Raw genomic sequence first — 25,443 nt, forward strand, 5'->3', positions numbered from 1 at the left:
GTACTACGCAACATATGCATTGACATTAAAAGTACATAACAATAGGTAGATCTCTAATTATCCCGTAAACTGGGTAAATAAAGAACCGTCTCTGTAGAGTTAACACGACAGGTAAAAATCTACCTGTGGTGTATTACCTGTACTTACCTGAAGATCAATACCGTTATACACACAGGTACGGTTTATCTATCAAAGCGTTCGGAGGAAGCATTATTCCGCGGGACTTGATATGCATGTTTTTAGGTGAAGCCGGTCAGCAGGTCTGCGGACATTGGATTATACCTATCTCTGGACACGAGGGACACACGTCACTGGATGTATACATGGACATACAAAAATGCACAGTAGGCGCTAAGGAACTGGGGTAAGTTAAAGAAACAAGGTTATATCTATCGACATCGTTCTGTCTTTGAGTGATACGTAATTCTGTAAGATGGTTCTAGATAGGAGGAGGTTGAGTTTCAGCAGATAATTGTACTTAAGACACAAAAGCATATAGGTAACCGATTTAAACATAAATTAAGATGTACATCTAGTATATGCCAAGTATGAATAGAAAATTGCATCACACAGCCAAAAGCGTGACAATCCAGAATTGTGTAAATTTTATAATTATAGAAGATAAGCATACACTCATGAATTTGAACCAGATAAATCTCACGAAAAAATTCTACATATTTTTGTTCGATACTGTCCTATAGATATGTAATCTTTCCCTAACAGGACAAATCGTGTCATTCAACAAGTCTGATTAACATATACACGTATTTGCATTTGATAAATGTTTGTATTTAAATACAAACTCGATACATGAAATTGTATAAGAAAAAAAAGCAAGCACGACTGAGTCTTGGTAAGTGGCATCTATATACCATACATAGGTAATCCAGTACACCTCGTGAGCTCGTGAGAAAAATACCAGGGATTCATGTGAAAAAAAACATTACTACGACTAGGTATAACAGATAATTTGTGTCTACTCTTGAATCCGCCCTGGAATCACTAGATAACATAAACATGATCTTTTCTGTAAACACGGATTAGAGAACGACAGTTTTTAACTTATAATCCAGATTTACTTGTATTATCAATGCATTTTAAATCATAATGGATTTCTTCTTCTACTTAATAATTTAGTTTTTAGCTCAAAGCTTTGCTTGACTGATTTGTGAATTGGTAGAGAGGTGATGATTCCAAAACCGTCTAGGATGATATAGGCTGTCTGATGACTTAACTACAGAAGTCGGAGACATATTGCTAACCGATTGATGATATTAGTGGTTTTAGACCTGGCAGTAAATTAAAGGAAATTAATGTTGATACTGAATGTTGACAATGGATATTGTGTTTCGTTCAGCAGTCTGTCGGATCAATAACGGAATAATTTGGAGACATGTAAACAGCAGCTAAAATGGATGACATTTGAATACGTAAGGTGGAATTAGAGATGGCCACCACGCGAATGTAACTACAGTAAAACTTCAATATCTCAAACTCTGATAACTGGAAACCATGCTTATCTCGAATTAAAAATTCAGTCCTTATAGTAAAAATTATATATAAGATATGCTCATTTAGCTAGAATACTCGGGAAATCTCGAATTTTTTCGTGACCCCCACATATTTCGAGATAACGAGGTTCGACTGTATTTTAACTCGAGGCTTATATTTTAATTTTGTATGTCCGATAGTTGAAATGAATAAAATGAAGTTGATTACTAAAATTAAAAAGAACTGTCAGTGGAAACTACATTCTATTTGGTTCCTAATGGCCACCCTTTATACTTTTTCTGTATGGGGTTTCGTTTCTGGAGTTATTAACAGGATTGCTAAAATACTGATGCATTTGTGCGAACGCTTCGTTTGCATGAGACTGAAAAGTCACAGGTTTGGTTTGGTTTTGTAATGTTTAACGTCCTATCAACAGCTAAGGTCATTCAAGGTGTGCGAGATGCATGTGTGTGGTAGATGTATGTGCTTTGCAATGTTGTGGTATGTTCGTGTTTGTTTCCTTGTGATAGCGCGGAATTGATGCCGACTTTATAGTGCTACATCACTGAACCCACCCGACCCGGTCACATTATACTGACAACGGGCTAATCAGTTGTACCACATCCAAAATGCTGAATGCTAAGCAGGAGTAACAACTACCATTTTAAAGACTCTGGCATGTCTCGGCCAAGTGACAGAACCCAAGGCCCTTCCTCAACTAGACGGTTTTATGGACTGTCTGTGCATATGTTTTCTCAAGTTTCGTTTCAATGTATTAAGAAATTATTTTAAAGCAATCGAATTATGGTATAAAGTGATATAGCAAGTGTTTTGTATTCCCCCATCATGCCAAGTAACCTTTTGCTACATTTTGTATATCCTTCAAACCCTCGTGTAACTGTATGATATTACAAGTTCTTGGGGCATTACAGAATTGTAAGATAAGGCAAGACATGACAACCAGAGACAAGTCCAGTTTTGACGAAAGACAGTTTTATCACTGGTTATTGTTGCTCTCATTGTTCTGACACAGGCACTATGCAGAGTGCTATAATTAGGTCACTGGTACCTTTAAATGAAGTGTCAGGTAAACGTTAATATAACTACCGTTTTTGTGACACTCTTTAGTAATGATACCACTAATGGGTTCTACACTTGTATGCCATTTGTAACAAACATGGTTTCGTCAAGAGGCTTGTCACTGTAATGGGATATATGACAAATATTGTATATATAAGTCTGCCATCAATGGCCTTCCCACTTTGGTGGTATTTGTTTCTGAAAAACACTCTATAGCAAGTCCCACATTACTGGTAGGAACTCCCAGATAGTGTTTGATGTATTCTTCAGAATAATGGCTGTCCTATTGTTTATCCTTGGCGTAGACACTAAGTATATGTAAATCCTGTAACGGTCATTGTGCTTGATGCGATGAGCTCGTGTAAATTGTGAAAAGCTGAAACAGAATAAATATGCCATATTGTCTCTGCTAGTTGGAATCAATAAATGTTCAATTTCTCTTTCATTGATATTCGCGCGGGTTTAACGAGGCAGAATTAGTTCAATGAATTGTAATGCATTGCTAACATGGGCTTTTATAACTCCGATAGGGAATTGAACTTTTGTGACTCGTCTATTTCAGTCGTATTGTTGTTCAGATTTATTTTCATTCCTGTGACGAACCGTACAAATTTTAACAATGTCAATCATTAAAATGTTGTTATCGACAATTTTGTGTGTGGCGTTTTAGCCATGTTACATCAATGGTGTTCTGAACAAAACATACGCATGTTACCTGACAAACGATACTTGTAGAGTGTTTGAACAACAGAAAAGATGACGTTTTATCCATTTGTCCATATACTACAATGTGTGTTTGTTTTTATCAGGAAAAAGTACATTTATATGTTTGCATGTGTAGATATCTCCCTTTTGATAATTTTCATGGATGTAAACAAAGATATTTTTTAAGGGGAGGGGGGTTAAAGTCATAGTCCTTTAAACCAATATGGGTGTTCGTAATGAAGAATGTCTTTTGATGCTTATAAAGTGCAAAATAATTAACTGCATTCAAATCTACTTGTTTACCTTGGAATTTTTAATGAAAGTTTTAACAAATCATACCGATATGTCTATTGGGTATTTCATATGTACTGTATGCTTATTTTAAAGTTCTGTAGAATCTGTGCTACACACCCATAGATACGTAGAAAATACAGCCTCCTCTCCCGATTTTATTATGAAGTTAGGCATATTTTCTATCTCATAAATGTTTGCCCTGTTCAGAAGAAGACTCTGCTGGCCAATGTACAATGATAAGTAATCGTTTATAAAAGCCATGGGGTGACAACAGATCAAGTAGCCATGTGTCCGAAAGTTTATTTAGGGATTTTTACCTGACCGGGTAAGTCTAAAAACGTGTGTCCTATTTGTGTATTCAAGAAAAATTCACCTGTCTACGATAAGTCTAAAGACGCGACTTAACAGCGAATATTTACCTTACACTTGGCTCTATCAAAAGTCATAAGCTCAGTATACCTTAGGTAAACACAGACCTAATTACAGATATGCCGTCGGTATTACCGACGGAATTCGCCTTTTCACAAATAAAATTGCTTGAATTGAAGAAAGATACTATTGATAAAACTCCCAACCACACCTCTTGATAACCCAGTAAACAGAAGGGCCGACCTGAAAACGATTTGGATTTGTCACAAAGATTGTTATTGGAGGTATTCATGATATGTTTGTTATGGTTAAACAACCTCGGTAGTAACAGAGTTTATGTAGAAAGATCCCATAGACACATTCCGTTAGAAAGTCTTTACCCTCACTCTATCCTCGGGCTATTTGGAGTTGATATTGGCATACTCGAGAGTTTAATATGTTTATCTTAGCGGTTGGGAATTACAAACTTATAATAACTAAACGGGCCCACTTAACTTATAAATCGTACACCAAATATTGTCAGTATATGTGTACTGTTGACTTGTTTTATTTGTACGTATTGGTTACCAATTACACGTGTATTTCTCATTAAACTATAACAATGTTGAAATGTACATGCCGAATAGAATTTCACAATGCCACAATTTCGTGACAAGAATTGTGTGGCCAGTTCATTTAGTTACAAAGAGAAATCAACAGTCAAACCTGTCTAGAAAGAACGATCAAAGGAGACACTGAATTTGTCTTTATAGACAGGTTAAGATTATCGTACCAACCAGCTGATTTGGAAACGTATTAAATCTCAATACGTGTATACAGTATACTTAAGCATTGAACGGCTTTCAGTTGGCATTCATATTGACTATGAATGCCAACTGAAAGCCGTTCAATGCTTATATTTATATTTACCATCTGCGATTTTTTATTTATCGTGCGATTTTTTTTTTTTTGAAATTTTCAAATTCAAATTTCAGTTGGCAGTTCATAAGCTGGTGAACTCGCAACTGAATTGGTAGGGTTATATAGTGGCAGTGCCATACAATGGTAAATATATATTTATGCATAACATATCCAGTACACGTGTTACTTACATACATTATGTGCCTTCTACATAACTTGCCGTTTGCGAAAAAATAAATAAATGAACACTTAGATTCATATCTTTAAATAAGAACATCCCTTTAAACCACTTCTGTTTACCGTACTTCTAGGTATATAAACATGCAATTGATACATAATGTATGCATGCCTTTGTTAATTTGTGTGGCTCCAGCTTTGAGTATTGAAGAACTAGTATCATAGAGTTGTTTTTTTACCTGGTAGACGATGATAAATATATTTTGTTGACATTAATGAATAAAACTCATGCTATTATAACAACAAGATACATACGGAATAAGTAAAATTCTGAATAATCTATTTCAGGTCGATGGGAGTTGAATTCAGTCAACAATATTTTGTTAATAAACATAGTGTCAGTATTGAAATTTGAAGCAGAATTTGAAGCAGAATTCACACCACACAAATGTTTTAACAAAAAAGGAAGATATACTTAGTTACCTTTAATTACAAACTTATTTTTTTCATATGTTATACTTTCCCCTCAAGTAACCATAGCAATATTTGTAATGTGCTACCCCAGTCTAGCATGTGGTCATGTGATTGATACGCTCTAGGGCGGCAGTAGTTATGTGTGACTACAGTACGTAAGTGCAGAGAAGATCACGTGACTACCACAATTTATTACAGAAGAGGCTATGTGACTTCTTTTTATATCGGTTATACTGATATACTGGTATGTCAAAGAATTTCTTTCTAGTGGATAGATAGACCATTTTGTCCAAAACCCTACAATTGATTTTTCAGAAGGAGAGACTACAACTTCATGACGTATTCCCAATATATTCGGTTGTCACTACCCATGTTCTCTTATTGAGAATGTGACATTGCTTCAACCCCTAGCGTAAAATTTGCTTATCCAATAGAATAGTGTTTCTTCAATCGCCCATGTTCCCCCCTGTTTTTGGGTGTCAGTTTGGATCCTATTGTTGTCTCCTCTGTCTTTGTTGTTGTCTCAATTAATGTTATTGTCTTTATGTTTGTATTGTTGGGATCCTATTGTTATGTAGCATTGTCTCCTCAGTTTCTTTTGTTGTCTTTTATGTTTTATTGTTTTCTCGGTTCCTTTTATTGTCTTCCGACTTAGCACGCAGTTAACGCTGATGTAAACACGCTTCTCCGGCTTTGCAAGGAAAGCCATGTTTGGTACTTACAGTGTAGTATTTATACTTTCGTATTATTGACACAGATATGCCTACAAACGTCTACATCATGTTACCGGTGCATCATAGGGGATACAATATATCTTCCAAGGGAGATAGATCAGAAAGGCAATGACAAGCAAGTGTACAATATCACACATCTAGTATATACAGATAGATAAACTAGCAAAAACAAATAAATAATTGATCAATGATCCCTGCATGTAGTTTGACTGATTTGATCCGTTAATCATTCAAAATAAGGTCAGACCAATTAGTTAATTATTCATATTTTACGGAACATGATGTGTATATCTAATCATCGAAACCTTAAGAAGGTGTCTTCATTATTCATGCATCCTTTGGTGATGTGAACTTCCCTAATGGATTTAGTCACGGTATCTCTGATTGGACAAACAACCGGAAGTAGTATAACTATTCCAGTCAGTAGGATGGTGGCGTAAGGGTCTTACATTCGTATCTTTTAAGTATGCGAATATGTAAAATATGTGTATTTTAACTTAGTATCTTAGCCGACTGTAGTAGGTAATATTTATATTGGCATTTAAAATATTTTCTAAATATCCAAACGCAATTTATGTGTGTAAATTGTTTCAACTATTATGTTTTTATTTACTTTTAATACAACAAATAAGAGTACTGTTTGTATAGATTTAATTATTTCTTTACCTTACCGACCTGTATTGTCTGATCACACGCACTGACGTAATACACTATGACATTGTACATTTATCAAACCATTTATCACCCAGAAAACATTAGCTGACTGCCTTTTTACTCCTTTTTATATCTTTATATATCCATATACAAACACATCACTTCTAAAAATAAACTTGAAATATAAAAATATAGGATTTGAGAAAGGCTGATTTCCAGACACATTATAAAGTACAAAATCATTAACGTATCGCCAGCATGATCCAGTAAGACAACAAAAATCTATATTGGACAGAAATAGTTCGTCACTTGTAACGATGGAAGAATTTAATATTTGAAGGAATTATTCTGTCAAATGTGAGAAGGCAAAATTCGATATTTAACCGATTTGATATTGTTTTACCTTTTGTGTATGTCGCCATGATGATTGAGCGTTTTATATCTGTCAGACAACTTCGTCTTCAACTTGAATGTACGACAAAGGTCTGTCAAACGTTACAGCGTTATCTACTGTATTAGTATATAACATCCTGTTTTTATTTAGCATAAACATACATATGTATTTGTTCGACGCGATACTGTTTCCAAAACGTTACTTTTCAACGGAATGATTAAGCCTCAGTTTTAATATTGAAACAGTAATTAATTATCCTACCGCCGTTCATCTATTCGACGAAACAGCGAAGATGTTGGTGAAAACAACATACTATTTTTTAAACTGGTGCTTAAAGTGTCTATCATTGTCTTTTATATTTTGTGAATGTTCAGAATTACTTTGGTGTCTGTCTGCCCTATTCGATGACTAAATCAATCTTGTGACGACGATTTAAACTTATAATTGATTTTATAACATAATGTGTTTGATTTTTCTTAACTATACGCATGAGCTATATTTTGAACCATTGCACGGCTAAAATGACTATTGCGCGGTCACGTGCGAACTATTGAACACCTGTGACGTGTCGGAATTTGGTCACGTGCGAACTATGAACACCTTTCTATGCCTACAGAAAAGTCGAGATGTCTGTGATTCTAAGTGTGTTTTAGTGATTATGTAATAAAACAAGCATATCATAGGTGTCTGTGCAAAGTCCAAAATATTTGACACGAGGTCCTGGTAATCGACCGATGCTCTATTGCACGAGACCTAAGGTCAATTACCAGTACCCATGATATGTTTGTATAATATTTCATTCAAGCTAATTTGGTTGATTGGAATGATATTTGATAGAAACAAATTGTAACATTAGTACGAACCCGTGCATTAGATTCATTAACAGTCATTGGGGTTTTAAAACTTTCTGATGTAAAAAGTACATATAAAAAGGGAAAAGGTTATGGAGATAAAAGTTGATTGACAGCGTGTATATGACATGGGCAATAAAGACTTTATCTTAAAGGCATCGCACCTGGAATACCTAGCCTTTTCTCGACCTTGTCATTCATTTTTTAAGTAGGGATAGAGTGTCTCCCTGACTCAATGAAATTCAACTAAATTTTGGGCGTTTCAGAATAAACCATGACGTCATTGTCAATATTGAATAAAAAATTATGTAAAAAGCTCTTCAGATAGGAGAAAAAACTACTTAGAATTGTAAGAGAAATGTACATTTATCTAGTACCACGGGCTTAGGTGAATGGGGAAGGAAAATACTTCATCAGAATTTGTATTTGTTAAATAATCAATAAACGCCCTTTTATTCTACAATGCCATAGTGATCTTCAGAGATAAATATCAACAAAACAACACTTAACATAGAATAAATAAAAAAGTGAAGATATTGTCAATTAGAGGTTTTTGCTAGTTGATTAAAATACTTTTGCAACGATATCGAAGGTCACATGACGACGGCAACATTTAGGAGTTTATACGCGTGAAGGCATCACACAACACTCCTTTGTCTCAGATGTTAGAGTAACGAGTCATTGCAACAAAAAGGCGTCCTATAACGTCAGGGTTAGAAATAAGTAATCGGGATATGTACCACGGGGGATACAAAAGTAGAAGAGTGGAGAAAAAAACATCTGAGAAGACAGTGAGAACAAATAATGAGGTGGACTGTGGTTTGTTTTTCCTGTTGAATACTACAGTAGGTTCCATTTGTGTTTTATTTCAGTATGAATTATGGGCATAAATTTAACCCGTCCGTTGACAAATTGGTAGTTTTTGGTCCATGGAACCTAACTGCCAAGACGAACAATACTCAATTCAGGTTTGTGAAAAAAAAAAAAAAAAAAAAATAATAATTCTGTTTTTGGATGTCGAAGAGTGATTGACAACAGTGGTGATTTCGTTATCGTGTTCAGTTTGTTAACACATACATATTATACGTAGCGGGTACGTGTTGAAAGACGCATACATAAGATAAGTGGTATGGTACTGTAGGGGACTGATACTAGTCATACATCACCCTATCAAGCTATCCAGATCACTGGATGATTTAAAGGTTCCAAATGACGGTCTCATATTGTACTGGTACCACTGGAAATAAGTAAACCGAATGTAATGTAATTTCTGTTTGAAATATATCTTCTATTCTATCAATGCTGAGCATCAGAAACGCTTTTTTTCTGATCATGAACAAATGGCGTCACCATTTTCGATTTCATTAAGGATTCATTTCAGGAAGCCAGTGAATGGCTAGTTCTCAATGCAAATTAAAGGTTAAAGTATGTATAAGATATAAATACCACACCATCAGTCATCGGTATCAAAATCTATCTTGACCGAAATTTTAAGGGGCTACGTGCAGCTTTTTCGAATCAACACTCCTTAAACACATCCTCCGAGCGGTGCCTAACAAAAACTAAAGTACTCGCCTGTCAGATTTATAAAAGTTCTGATTCTAAATTAACGAACCGGGCACTCTCCATCCTTCCTTAATGCCTAATGTATGTAGACCAATTACGTCTTACCCTATCTGAACTCATATAATTTATGCATTTCAAAAAAGGAATGGCAAACCATCTGGTAATTCAAAACTAAAGCATGGCTTTTTCTTTCCTTATCTCGCTTTGTCCAGGGTTTATGTTAAGTTTTTCGTGATAAATATCTTAAGTAATGGACTACGTTTTTAGATCTGTATCAAATCCCATTAAGAGGGCTAGAGGTCACCGATATATCAGATACATGTTAAAGACACAGACTTCTTGTAATCGAACAAGATGTCTTGATGGCCATTTGTGTGGATAATCAATATGGATATTCGGTTTGCCCGGAAACAGATCTTGGTTACAATACTTTATGGCATCATTAATATTCTACAGATTGATTTTTAAAGCTTTCGAAAGATTGCGTGAATCCATTTACAAACATTGCACTGATACAGATCATACACTTGGTTACCGGGAACACGAGGTAAATTTCCTGAATGAATGAACAAAAACAGGAAACTCTTTTCCAATATTAAGTTTTCTTGGGTGTGAATCACGGATTTGTATTTTCTGAGAACTTTTGTGAAACATATTGAAACACAAATTGGCACGCATACGCCAAGCCTAGGAAGGAATAGGGTAGTACCGAGTGTCTCCTTAGATGAGGACACAAATAAACAATTTAAAACAAGAGGTTCAGTTTGCCTGTATCACTCACTTGCCATTAATCCGAGAAGTGGGTTTAAGGTGAAATATATATTTGTTAAGTAGTACAAGGTTTTGTTTTTGGAATGTAGATGTCATGAACTCATGTCCAATTGATAGATTATGATTTAAAAAGCTGATTGTTTACGATTTATTTCATATCAACAATATATTCTACGTTGGTTCACATTTTCACATTTCAGTACCATTGTTTGTGTCATTCACATGTCAGGCAATGTTTTAGCTTGGTTAAGTCTACAATATATTAATTCACATTTGGCTCGTATACCTGGAAATGTTCTTATTTACGTTTAAACAAATTGGCATGTTATTGTTTAATTAAAATTATCTTTGACTAGTAATTGACCTAGGTTTGTTACCGGGTGAAACAGAAGACGCTTACCCTTCCGGACACCTGGTCTTAATCTCCTTGTACTTTTTTAAGGGTCGCCATACAAATATATTCTTATTTACATGCACCTTGTCTTCATTTTGTCGAATTTGAGTTAGAATAACTGTTTTTATGTTGGTATTCTCTGTTGATTTTGTGTTATAGTACATGTAGTTTATATCCACACGATTTGATCTCCTAGTTGGTGTGTTTTCCAAAATTTTACGAGTTGATTGACCGAGATGAACAATTCCATACATCCGTACCACAGAAAAACAGGAATATTCTTGCTTCGCGTGAGGCTGTATCAGTCATATCTTCATGGGGAAGTTTTCCACTATTAATGACAATACACGTCAGTAATACAACATGTTGATATGTCGTGACAGACGAAGATCTACAAACAGTGTCTATACACTTATTGACGGGATATACGTAGCAGAATACATCAAATACTGTTTCAACACAACAAGCTTTTCAGATCCGTAATCAATGTTTTTCTCCAGCATATTACTGATCATTAGATTGTTAGCATAATGACCTTTAACCTTTATACATGCCGCTTACCAAAACTATATCCATTCTTTTAAAGAGCTGGATGTTTGATTAATTTATCTATTTATGTTCATGTTTTTTATTTAATACGTAAAGGTTTGGTTACCACAAGTTTGATCTATTTTTCTGCGTATAAAGGATTTTCGTCTAGTTTAGTTCGCAAAATGTAATGTTATCAAGAAAATGTAAAAAAAAGATCTTTTATCGTGTCCGTCATGTCTATTTTTAGATGTATTGACGATGTGTTGTCTTTAAACAACAAGAGATGTATTGATATTTTCTTAACAACCTGAAATAATGGACACCATCACGTTGACTTCCATCCCCTACGTTTTTGTAAAGAAATTCTAGCTTAATACTTACATTAGCTTATATCCCCTAGTGAACTTAGAATCAGAAAAAAACATTGATCCTTGATCAACATGCATGATGTAAACAAAGTAAGAAGCTTACAACTCCAAACAATGGTAAGCCTGGCCATTTCAATTTTCTTTTGTGAACTATCAATTTCTAGATTGCAACATCCCTGCTTTCCGAACATAAAGTGTACGGTTCCCGCAGGTCGATTCTGTATGTAATGGCTTACTCCGAAAAAAAAACTAATTTTGTAATAGATATCGTCTTCCGACGTGAAGACAACAAAAAAGAGTACAGAGATGCAGGTTGATGAAGAATTGATGATAGTCGTGAAATGACATATTTCCTTGTGTGGTATAACAGTTGACTTGTTCGATTGTCATTCATGGGCATGGTGGCGCTGTTCTCACTACCACGGTTCTATTTTTGAGAACGTAAAATTACCTTCATTTGACTTAAAGATTCACAAAGCCCATGACCATGTTGTTGATGAAGAAGGGGCGTTTCCTCTTCCTGAGAACTTTATTCTATTATTCTAACACTTACATAAAATTGGTTCTACCGGATAGTTGTCTACAAATGTAAATATTTCTAGAATGTTTCTGAAGTTCTACCGTAATGAGCTGGATGCCATCATGGCCATTTTAGTTCACTCTTTTGATAACATTTTATATGACACCTTCCATATACCCAAGTATCTGGACATTTAAATTGTCAAGTTGTTTGACGACATTTCATGTTCGAAAAAAAACAACATTTTTATTAATTGATATGTATCTAAATCTTATGTAGGTAAATTTGTATACTTAAACGTTTCTGGTGGTTTTTTGTTTTGTTTTTTACTTTTAAATCTACATCTGGTATCTTATGCAAAACTAACACCTGGTCATGAATGCAAAGAATTCGATATAAAAACTCTTCAACGTGTCAGACTTGAGTGTCAGTTTTAACGTTCTTCGATCACCATTACCGTCATTTACATCGCTTTAAACCACATGAAAGAATGTGACATAAATCAGGTCATGGCACACGAATGATTTCCGATATTTTTCAGCTTAGATATATCACAAACCTATCAAAAGTAATAATCATCGAGCATATATCAATATTGGTAATAAACTGTCTCCTATTGGTGTTGCAGTTTGTTTATCAGCGGGACGCCTTCACGAAAGAGTATATGAATCAACATTTGACACTTTGCATTTTCTGGTTGACTACTTCTTTGAAAGCATACATGATTCAGATTTCAAAGATATTATATCATTTGATTTTATTTGATTTAAGTCATTCATTTATCTGTATTTGTTGTGTGGAAATGGTTGAATGGCGTGTGCCTTAGAACTCTTTAGCGTTTGGAGGTACATTACTCACGCTTAGTTACACTTGCCACAAAACACTATTTATTCTCAACGTTTATATATATTATAATATCAGTCGTTATCAAAAGATTAAAAAATTCTCGTTGGCTGCCATGTTCACGCATCGATGATCTGTAAACAAACACGGCTTGTTTATTCTTTAAGCATCAAAATATAATTGAATTGAATTAAGCTTAAAATGCTGACAATTATAGATTTGCGGATAGATGTTACAATTAAGACGAAAAGACCCTTGCGCAATAAAGGAACCGTTAGTATTCAGTTCAGTCATTTTCCTGTCGAGAAGCAAGCCTATGTAGTTTCCTTCGGTCAGTCGCCCGAATTGTATCCAGAAATTGGGGGTAGCGAATGTAAACTATCACTGTCACTTGTAGTGACGACAGATGACAGCTCCCACACTATTCTTCAATTCTATTTTACGCACATACATATGATAATTTGACAAGGAAAGCTTTTTATTATTATTTTTATGTCTGACGATATTTTCTTTTTAAATTACCATTCTTATCAATCGTTCCTTTAACGCCTTCCTTAAGTGTCTGGCAACCTGACAGACCCGTCCATCATGGCTCTCGAGTACAAGTTAATTATCGATAGGGAGCGGTTTCTCTTGGTATCGATTACTGTTTTTAATGCAGTAGATTTTTTTCAACATTCTTAAACTTGAAAAGGTGACTCTCTATATATAAGGAAGTAAATTTTCATCAACACACTGCTTAATCTGCATCGGTGTATTGATTCGCGGACAGATCATTATATACGGGACCTGAATCCTCCGATAAAATGTCGCGACTGCCTTTGAATTCCATAGAAATTGTATACAGTGTATGTCAGAGACTTCAGTAGATATGTAGGTAATACTGAATCTAATTTTGCTATACGTCTGGGGAAAATCTATATTCCTTGTATCAATGTATATACAGTTTTGTATGTAATGAATTCGTTTTTTTTCAGCTGCAAGAATGCGCTGTATGATTCCACGGCTATATTGAAAGGAAGCTGTCGTAATTAAGGAGTTTCTTTCAGTTACATGATTTTTTTTATAGTTTGTAACAAAGTTCTTAAGCTTTAGACCTTACACCATAGTTTTATAGGGAGTTGTATCAGGCCACAATGAACTTTATCCTACAAAATAATGCATTAGTAATAAAAATGCATCTAAACCTTGAAATTGGAGGGAATAATGCGCTGACTCGCACTGTTTTGCAGTGCCAACAAATGCCTAGACAATACTTTGTCATAAATTTACGTACTTCAGAGTTATTGGGGTTTATCTCACATTTTTGTTCCATTATATTTCAAATGCTTTCGACTCAATCCGATTTTGATGCGAGAACTGGTGTGACAGTTATAAATGTCAGTTTTAGTACACATGCTGTTCAAGTTTTTAAAATACCTTATTTTTAGCAACGTCACGTCAACTCGTGAAGACAAATGGTGTTATCTCCGGCCTCTGTGTTTGTTGTTTGTGTACAAGTTTGACCTAGACCCACAGTTAAATGGTAATCCCCGCTGTCAATTCTCCTATCTGGGTTAGCGCCTACCCTTCTCGATCTTCACTCTGTCTCTTAATTGCAATTCAAACATTTGTTACCTGGAGTTTTAAAACATTTGAAGGTTTGATTGATTACTGGTCCTCCATAAGACTCTTTAAGTGTACTCTAGTTTCGTGTTATTCAGATAAACATTGAGTGGCAGCTACCAACACTATCAGTGACATTTATTCTCAAAGAAAACAACACCTGTCCGAGAAAGGAGGCCAAATAACTCTGTTTGAAATTTAGTTTATGAAATGTGACACCAACTTACCTAAACACTTCTTAGTTTAAAAGAAACAGCACACACACACATACAAACAAGTTAATAAAGTTTATACTGCATCGGTGTAATCAAAATAATTATTATATTTAAGTACATCTGTCGCGAAGACAATTTGTTAAGCTCTGATCCAATCTATAATGTACAGCATGTATTTATCATATCATGAATGACAGACGCGGAGTTGGAAATGTATATATCGTCCTGTTCATTACGCCATTGTGCAATTTGATATCGTCTTACAGTTCAATAATCAAATGACTGCACAAAGAATAATTGGCTTATTAACTTCCGGATGATTCTGCGCACTGATGATCAGATCTAACACAGTATCACTTCCGCTTTTAGCTTTGAAACAATTGCAGTCTACAACCTGTTATCTGTCGCTAATCAGAGTCAGAATAATTATGACCCGATCACGCACGATTGCGATCGCAGATTAGGTGTATTAACACAATATCTCCCCTTAAATAAATTGTCACTGTCCAACAAGCACACCAACAACTGAACCATATAATTCTAAGTCGTCTGTATGTCAATAATTAGCACCATTGTCAGGTGTACAGTACGTAGTGCTGTAGACATCTATAGCCTGTATGAGTATGGCAGTGGATGAGTAGACATCCACCCTCACATTTAAATACCTGGAGGATTAATAGGATTACAGAACGATAGTATAGTATATACTCTGATGATGACGTAATGACTAATCCTCTCGCTAACATTGTATAATAGTCTCAATCGTGCTGGATACAAGTCATTTTCGTGAGGAACGTTAAGCCGCACAGTTCGTCTGACATTGGGATCTCTAGTCTTTTCTGTTCTCCGGTGAGTACCATTCTTCACGTATAGATCAGAACAGTACAATCAGATATACAGCGGTATTTTATTTTTGTTAAGTCTCGAATAAGATTGTTTTTTGCACAGTCATATAGATATACGCTAACCAACATAGCTATTTACATGGCTTTTGACATTGACTAAAGTTGTCTATATGACACAGACAAACGTTGTATTGGTATCAGATGATTGATATAAATCACGTAATTTCAGCTGACTATAATGGTTGCATCAATCATCTTGATGAAATGCATTAAAAGACAAAATAAATCATCAATTTTATCCATGTCCCAGTAAACGCGTCGGAAGTTATCTTATTTCGTGTGGTACGCGTACCAGTAGATGCAACATTTTTTTTATTAGTTTAACTCACAAGAATTACTTTTTAATGTACATTTCGTTTCGTTAGGCCATCACTTAACACTCTTTCTGTATATAGTTGCTATGGTGATGTCATTAAATCAGGTTCTACATATATGTGTATACAGCTCTCGGTTCCCTTCCAACCATAAACAAGCACGAGACAACTTGTCAGAGAGTTGTTGTAATGATTTTTCCATGTTTGTTTTATTGGGCATGAAGTTCACGGTATGTGGTCCTTACAGTGCAATAACATTGACGACAAGTCCTATAGGACAAACAGAATGTATAATACAGTAACTCTGACAAGTCCTATAGGACAAACAGCTGTATGGTGCGGTAATACTGACATGTCCTATAGGACAAACAGAATGTATATAATATAGTAACTCTGACAAGTCATATAGGACAAGCAGTTGTATGGTGCAGTAATACTGACATGTTCTATATGACAAACGGCTGTATGGTGCAGTAATACTGTCACGTCATATTGGACAAACAGCTGTATGGTGCAGTAATACTGACATGTTCTATATGACAAACGGCTGTATGGTGCAGTAATACTGTCACGTCATATAGGACAAACAGCTGTATGGTGCGGTAATACTGACACGGCATATAGGACAAGACAGCGGTATGGTGCAGTAATACTGTCACGTCATATAGGACAAACAGCTGTATGGTGCGGTAACTCCGACAAGTCCTGTAGGACAAAACAGCTGTATGGTGCGGTAATACTGTCACGTCATATAGGACAAACAGCTGTATGGTGCGATAATACTGTCACGTCATATAGGACAAACAGCTGTATGGTGCGGTAATACTGACACGGCATATAGGACAAACAGCTGTATGGTGCAGTAATACTGACACGGCATATAGGACAAACAGCTGTATGGTGCAGTAATACTGTCACGTCATATAGGACAAACAGCTGTATGGTGCAGTAATACTGACACGGCATATAGGACAAACAGCTGTATGGTGCGATAATACTGTCACGTCATATAGGACAAACAGCTGTATGGTGCGGTAATACTGACACGGCATATAGGACAAACAGCTGTATGGTGCGGTAATACTGACACGGCATATAGGACAAACAGCTGTATGGTGCAGTTATACTGACACGGCATATAGGACAAACAGCTGTATGGTGCGGTAATACTGTCACGGTATATAGGACAAACAGCTGTATGGTGCGGTAATACTGACACGGCATATAGGACAAAACAGCTGTATGGTGCAGTAATACTGTCACGTCATATAGGACAAACAGCTGTATGGTGCAGTAACTCCGACAAGTCCTGTAGGACAAAACAGCTGTATGGTGCGGTAACTCTGACAAGTCCTGTAGGACAAAAAAGCTGTATGGTGCGGTAAATCTGACAAGTCCTATAGGACAAACAGCTGTATGGTATAGTAAGGCTGATGACAAGTCTTATATGTCAAAACAGCAGTATGGTGCAGTGGCCCTGACAAGTCCTATACGACAACACATCAGTATGGTGCAGTTTTATATTCCTAATTCGGCACGTACCGTATTCATCACTAAATCCCTATCTAAAGATGATATCTGTGTGTGTGTCTTTTGTATAACCACGGGGACTTATCCATTACTGACAGATATTGTTTCAGCACCCTAACACCATATGATGATACTTTCTGTAGGTGCCACCCCTAAACCTGTTAATGACTTGAACGTATACAATAATTCTAGTCCAGTTTCAATTACATTCCAAGTTGTGAAACACAAATATGTAGTAATGCATTTGTTATATGTCAGGGAGAATTGTCTTTAAAGAGTATTTTAATTCATACATTTTATATTGATATCTTCCATCGGTTCTGTACCATGTCGTCTGACAGTCGCCATAAGTACGTATACGACTATTGTATATGAAAGTATCACATAATCTGTGGTCTCATGGGAACATGTTAATAACAAAATATGAGAAAAAAAACTTTTAATCTAATAGCATATATAATGAAAACCATTCCGTACCACGACTTACTAAATCCATTGTTGTGTATTGTTTACCTCTTTGTTCGTAGCGATCGGACTATTCGATGACTTTCTGGTCAGTTTACAAAGTCAGAAATACGATAAAACCGATAAGCTTGAACTGTGAAGATCGTAAACTGAGGTATAAAAGGAAACCTTATTTGGCTACATTAAATCTTGATTACTTATTTATAGCACGCCTTCACGGCTCTCAAATATCTTTACCTATCCAGCTGGTTTAATCAGTCAAAAAACTTTTAAAGACTTCGCTGATTGTCCCAATCGACATGGAATATGTATTAATTAATTTGGCCATTTTTCCAGCCGAGTGTGTAAAAACAGCCCGGTTGTACGGTCGCTGATTTCATTATACAGCCTAATAAATCAGCAGGATATTTCATGAATATCAACGTGTTAACTCGCCAACATTGGCGGCTATCTGAGACGTGTTGGAGTTTTTACCCGTAGATCGATAGAGGTCTATAAGACTCAGGTGTTGTGTTTGTACCTGTATTTTGTGTTTATGTAATGACCAGTCACAGTACACTAACAAATGTTTGTTAATAAAGTAACCTTACTTGAGGATTTAAAAACCCTACTGGCTCCGCGTTGGGATCTGTTTATAGGATGTATGTTGACTACATTAAAATAAACAAAATTGGTCCAAAGATCCGTGACGCCATGTAGATACACACATTTATAATGGACCAGGTATACGACATTAATCCAGTTAATATGTATCATACTGTTTTCTTGTTTGTGAGATTATCATTCCGTGATCAACCAGTGTCATTTTGAGGCTGGTTTCCTTGTAGTAGTTGGTGACTACCTCACTGAATAACATACAAGAAACCCGTCGCATGTCAGAGCAATTAGAGTAAAGGGTCTTGCCTAAGGACACAACCGCGTCAACACAAGTCAGCCCGTTTCTCAGCTTCCCGAGAAACACAAACCGACACGGTTAGGGGGGTCGAACCACGTACCTCGGATGTTAGTTAGAGCATAGATAAACATACAAGATTAAATCTAGAACGTTTTGACTTTAATTAGGGGTACTCAATAGTCTGGACAATGGTGCCTTATTGTAGAAACATGGTAATTATAAACAAAATGCTTGCTGGACTGAACATTGTCGAACCCGTTATTCCGAAAAATCGTATTACATCGTCCTTTCGGACACTGTGATAACAAGTGCGGCAGTATAGAAATTTCTTAATATGAACAGTGATTTTTTCTTTAGTACGGTAGTACTGTAACTCAATAGGCATGCAATGGAGTTTGCACAATGTATGCAGCGTACATCTTTTTCCTACAAGTATTTTAGATCAAACTTTTACTATATTAGGTCGAACAGTTTGTACGATACCGCGTTAGGTCGAGCAGTGGAGTTATGTAGGCGGTAACCCGGTAACTATTAAACTAAAGTACCTATCACCGACAGAACACTGACTATAGTCGGTAAAGCGAAACCTAGCAAAACAACTAACTGTCGTCAGTAACTGTACCTCTAATACCACACATGTACTCTGCAGTATCCCATTTACCACACGCGTGCTCACAGGGAAGACTGTGCTCGTTCAGAAATACTAAACTAAACTAAATTTCGTTACTTTGGGCACTTAGTTGCATTGTAAAAGCTAATCCAATTAATTTTATAGTACATGTACATCATTATATCATTTATCTTAAATTCCATCATGGCGGTATCTACGGTCTGAAACATGGGTATACGACCAGTGTCACTTCGATAGTACGGACACTGGGTATGTCTACTTCATTTGTCCGGATATTTGTTTGGTTTTTGTTTGTTTTTTGTGATTATGATTCCGGCTTCGAAAAGCACGGTCACTGTAGACAATATTTGTATGTTTAGTGCGTCCACGGTTATCTAATGTTTGTTAGTTTGGTTTGTTTTTTGTTTAACATCCTATTAACAGACAGGGTTATCTAATGTAATGGATATGATGTTTGTTTGCTGGGTTTATCGCCCCGTGAACAGACAAAGTTCTTTTGAGGCGGGGTTTCCTTGTAGTAGTTGGTGACTACATCACTGAACAACATATAGGAGGCCCATCGCATGCCACCGAGAGCGGGTAAAGTGTCTTGCTCAAGGACACAACCATGACAGCACAGACAGGTCTGTTTCTCATCTGCCTAAGTAGCAATAGAGTGAACACAGAGGTGAAAGGGGATACAATGTAAACGATACGGGAAAACAATAGGAAAGCGCTGGCAAACAATGGCATGAAAGGTGTATTACGTCACTTATATACGTAACTGTGGTTGCTACAATAAACTACAATCTATACAGAACTAGGCGTTGTTTCTCACGGTATATAAAAGATAGATCTACACATTAAGTACTGATCTATGGCCTACACAGGTGTAATATAAAATGTATAATACTGAATTATCTCACACCAGCCAGGTAGGGTTCATACTAATTACAAATTATATAATTCCTAATTCTACTTTATTGATATATGTAAGTAAGCGGAATGGGGAATTTGTTTATTTTTTTATTTCTTAGTTTTTTTGAAGAGTACATGTATATACCTTAGTTTATGATACTTAATTAAGCTTGGGAAATAACTCTCCATACACTGAGCAAATTCACAGATTATTATAAAAACGTCAGCTGGCATAAAATTTATATTACATATGTCAAGTACGTACAATTGTATATATTCAATTACATAGAAATGAAATGAACATCTTGTCATATTTTGTTACTATCAGAGCATCATGATCATTACAGAAATTTTAAAATTAAAAACTGCCAAGATAATTATACCTGTTTGAATAATCATTTTCCAATTTCAGTAATGATTTGTGAAGAATGACTATCGTATGAGAGGTACTGGGACCCCGTTACGCTGAATTGGGTCCTTGTGTATTACTGACGGATTTATCGGCATATATACATACAAAGAACAATTATCATATTCAAAAAAGTTTTATAGATCTTTATCAATATAAATAATTTGATTGTTTACTGTGTTTTTAAAAACAGCCTGGACATTTAATGATATACATTCAGATATAATTTCTTATGCGTCATCATAAATTAAATGATTGACTACGGACCGGAAAGGTAAGCTATTAAATCGAGAATGGTTTCCTGTAGATTGAAGTATAAAACCTCTTTTGGTGATTTTGTTGTGACTAAGTGGTGTAGGAACAGATACTGCCGAACGAGTAGGTAATAACATGGTTTAATCTTGCTTGTAACAAGCATTGCATTTTCATTGACTTAGAAATGATTACGCCGCTGTATTAGCCAATCAATAGCGACGTTACAAACGACGACGTCATTTTTACGCTATTGGGCTGATTACATATATTTTGTTGAAAAGTTTAAGTAGAGAAACAAAGCAACAAACAGACACACATAAAAGCGATGCGTACTCTCATGATAAACTACTTCGCGGTATATTTATAATACACTCCGTTTTGTGTGTTTGTTAAATCTCCAGATGAATTACGTCACACAAATAAACGCGTAATACGTGACAGGTGCTAGTTCATTTGATAAGTTGTCTTGTGTATATTACTATACTTAAACATGCCGATAATTCGACATGTCAACATAGAGGTGTAAATTGCTACTATACTAGACACACAGCTTATGTCTGAGTTACCCATAGTGAGAGGATAACACATGTACAGCAAGGGTGTATTTTAGGATCGATAACTTAAGAAACGTTTGATATAGCAATGTCGCAGGTATGTTGCGATGTTAACTGATTGAAGAGAAACCCTTAAAACAAACAATGTGGAACTAGGCTCATCTGGAAACATTAAGCAATGTTCGAATCATCGAATGTAATTTTGAATTAAATATTTTTCTTTATATTACAGATCATGTTTCTTTCGACGATGGAGGTGAAAGCAGCCATTGCAGACAAAAGGGCACGGTGGACACGTGACCTTGTATGATGTCTACATCGTCTGGTTCATCTCATAATACGTCATACATCAGGGAGTCCCGTCACGTGAACACGAATATTTCTCGTGCAAAACAAGAGTGTGATAGAAAACTAATTCGTTACGAAAAGGAACACGACGGAAACGTAAGCAAAATGGGTGCGCGAGAGAAGGTTTTGAGAGACTCTATGTTAGCGTATACAGAGCGCATGCGCAACATCGCAAATTCCCGCCAGTTCGTGGAGCCGGATAGATATTCTTCGCCGGAATCTTTGCCTCTTGTAGTACATGCGAAACATATTCCTAAATTTCCAGTTGTGAAAAGTAAAAGAAAACCGGCATCTCTTGACGACCTGATCGGAAGTCAGGCTGAAAAAGCCAGACGCATATACAATAAACCCGGAAGTAAATTATCTCTTCCAGCACTCCCTGACCGGCTCAACAAACGTACGCATCATGTGAAAATCAGTTTTGTGAGTGCATCAGACCTTTATGACTTCGTAGATTTCAGCATTAGAAACAAAGCATCGAAAGAGGAGGCGTTAAATATGCTGAAGAATGAAGCGTTTAGTAAAAGGTCGATGCGTCCACACGGCGCGAAACACAGAGACCGTCCAGACTCTGACAAGGCGACTAAATCGTCAGATTCACCGACTCCGTCATTTGACGATGAAATTGACAGTCAAGGTAAAATAAAGGATTCCTACGGAAATTTAGCCGAACCTACTGTAGTCAGCCATAGTAGTTCTTCAAACGATGGCGACAGGTCAGAGACAAGGAGCAGTGAAGACTCGTCCACAAGTGGAGAGCTTTCTGACAGTGACGTTCCTGCGCTCTCCTTCGACGCTTTAAAAATTAGACCACGGAGAGCAAAACGGATGACTCTTCATCAACCACAACTAAATATTATTCCAGAAAATGCTATTGTTTTTCAAAAGGCTAAGAAAAAAAGACAAGTGTCTGTGACTTCACCACCTCCAAAACAGTCGCCTCGCAATATTTTGAACACTGTTCCTTTGCTATCGGCTATCCCGGAGTATGAACATTCCTCCTTTGGGGATGAAGAATATTGGAATAAGAAAAAGAGAGCGAAGGCTCTAAGAAGGGAAGAAAATCAGACTCACCATGGTGTAAGACTAGAACCACTTTCACATGTGGAACATCCACAATTAAAAACCAAAATGAAAGCTCAAAAGAAAATTCGAAAACTGATATATCTTCGTGACGTTCCGGAGAAAAAGTACCACCGTGAATGAAAATGATTTGTGGTTTATGTCTTACTTATAGTGACGTGGTGAGTGTTAGCTGTACCATTACGATTTCAACAACGCCGAGGTAAACATGGCACAGACATCAAACAGACAGCTGGTCTGTCTGCTAGATTTATAATGTGGAACTCCACAGTTGAGTATTGACACACCATGTTATGTCCATTCTGTATCAGATAGGTGAGCTCCATTACCATTACGTACGGGTTACAGCTGCTGACTGGTACATATCTCGTAATCTGGAATTATTACATGAAAATGTTTCACATTAATTCAAATTATATGGACATTTAACAGACTAGCAAGCTAAATTGTTTATTGACGTTGTTCATTAGAGCTGAAATGTTTGTTTTGATTGATTATGCTGACTATATTGCACGGACATCTACGCATGCGCACCTTTGTACAAATTACACACTATTACCTTAACATTGTTTCAACAAAAAACTTAAGCAATAACCCGAACGATAACCACAAATATATATAGCAATGAATTGAACAATTAGTGTTTCACGTTAACCTCTGCAAGTTACAAAACAAAAAGTAAGCATTGTCCTTGATTTCGTCATTGCATCCTTTTGGTTAAAGTGAAATTAACAAATACCATATTGTTTATGGCACACGACAGTCTATTTGCACAGGCGCCTGCACCCAGTTAGTAAATAAAACTTTTTCAAACCGAACCCTCTGTAAACCGAACAAATATCCACGTCCCATGCATGTTCGGTTTATAGAGGTTCCACTGTACTTAAACATATTTCTCCACCCTTATTTGATATACAGTAGTGTGGGATAATATCTTTTAAATATTTACTAACCGGATACAGATACCCGTGCTATTTGATTGGAACAAAACTGACCAATCGCTAAGCTTATGCGTTTGAATATAATACTATGATTTAAACAGTATGGTGACCCCGACATTTATTTATTTTACACCAAAAAGGGTCAAGCTTGTCTTTCTGTTTCCTTTAAAAGATAACAGTGAGCCTTCGATTTTGCCATATATTCCAATTCCAAAGATACAGAGAGCGAACGTTACCTTTGGGTTACCGAGGACGACGTCTTATACTACTACAGCAGGTGATACATTGCTAGATTTGTTATCTAAATTCTGACAATATAGCGCCATGCTGCTGTTTTAGAGACAATACTCACAACGAATGTGTTTTGCACACGATACGACAAATCAATACATATCGGTGTCCCACTCAGAAACCTATCCTCATATAGCCCTAACTGTTGGTGTCCCCCTCAGATACATGTCCCCATATGACCCTAACTGTTGGTGCCCCCCTCAGCTAACTGTCCCCATATGACCCTAACTGTTGGTGCCCCCCTCAGATACATGTCCCCATATGACCCTAACTGTTGGTGTCCCCCCTCAGGTACATGTCATCACGTGACCTAACTGTTGGTGTCCCCTACACATTCGTCCTCATATGACCCTGACTGTTGGCGTCCCCCTCAGATAACAGTCCTTATGTGACCTTCACAGTTCGTTTGTCGCTAGATACTTGTCCTTATATGAACCTGGCTAATATTTATTTATTTCCGAAATCTCTGAGGTTTGTCCACAGTAACATTGTTTATAAAACACTTTCTACACGATGAATTGTTCAATGGGTATCTCGACATTGACATTTCCTCACTAGAACAAGGACAAATGTTACTGCACTAAAGAACGGTGTTTGAACTCTTCACCATCCTGATTATTTGCACTCAACACTGACAATAAACACTTATATTGTTCAAACGTAACTGTTTTGTTATCATTAAAGGATGATGTATTAAGAACTTTCTTTAAATAATTCTTCGTGCTTTACAAGTACAATGGCGCTGGTTTCTGGCCCTTTAAGATGAAGCATTACACAACGAGTGGGATGTTTGAAGTTATTCCTCATATAAACGAAGAGTGCTTTCGTGGTCTTCAATTATTGTTCTTGATACTCATTTTAAAACATACTTTTAAAAAATTACTAATAACTTTTTTATTAGAAAATGTTTATTGTGACAAGAATAGAACAATATGCATTGCACATTAATCGACATCAGATCAATTATATCTAGATACAAATGTATATAA

General features: G+C 36.2%; 1 protein-coding gene across 2 annotated transcripts; it reads left to right on the top strand.

The window, feature by feature from the left end:
* Positions 1-213: 213 nt before the first annotated feature.
* LOC117334039 lies at positions 214-25,113 on the top strand. Of its 2 annotated transcripts, none has more exons than XM_033893458.1 (2): positions 214-364; positions 22,024-25,113. In XM_033893458.1, the coding sequence occupies exon 2, from the start codon at positions 22,098-22,100 to the stop codon at positions 23,343-23,345; it is 1,248 nt and encodes a 415-aa protein (XP_033749349.1). In that variant the 5' UTR covers positions 214-364; positions 22,024-22,097; the 3' UTR covers positions 23,346-25,113. The 2 variants fall into 2 exon arrangements, with proteins under 2 accessions (XP_033749349.1, XP_033749348.1); XM_033893457.1 differs by lacking the exon at positions 214-364 and adding an exon at positions 15,547-15,785.
* Positions 25,114-25,443: the final 330 nt, after the last annotated feature.

This window comes from Pecten maximus, chromosome 9 (genome assembly GCF_902652985.1).
Source record: "Pecten maximus chromosome 9, xPecMax1.1, whole genome shotgun sequence".
Lineage (NCBI taxonomy): Eukaryota > Metazoa > Mollusca > Bivalvia > Pectinida > Pectinidae > Pecten > Pecten maximus.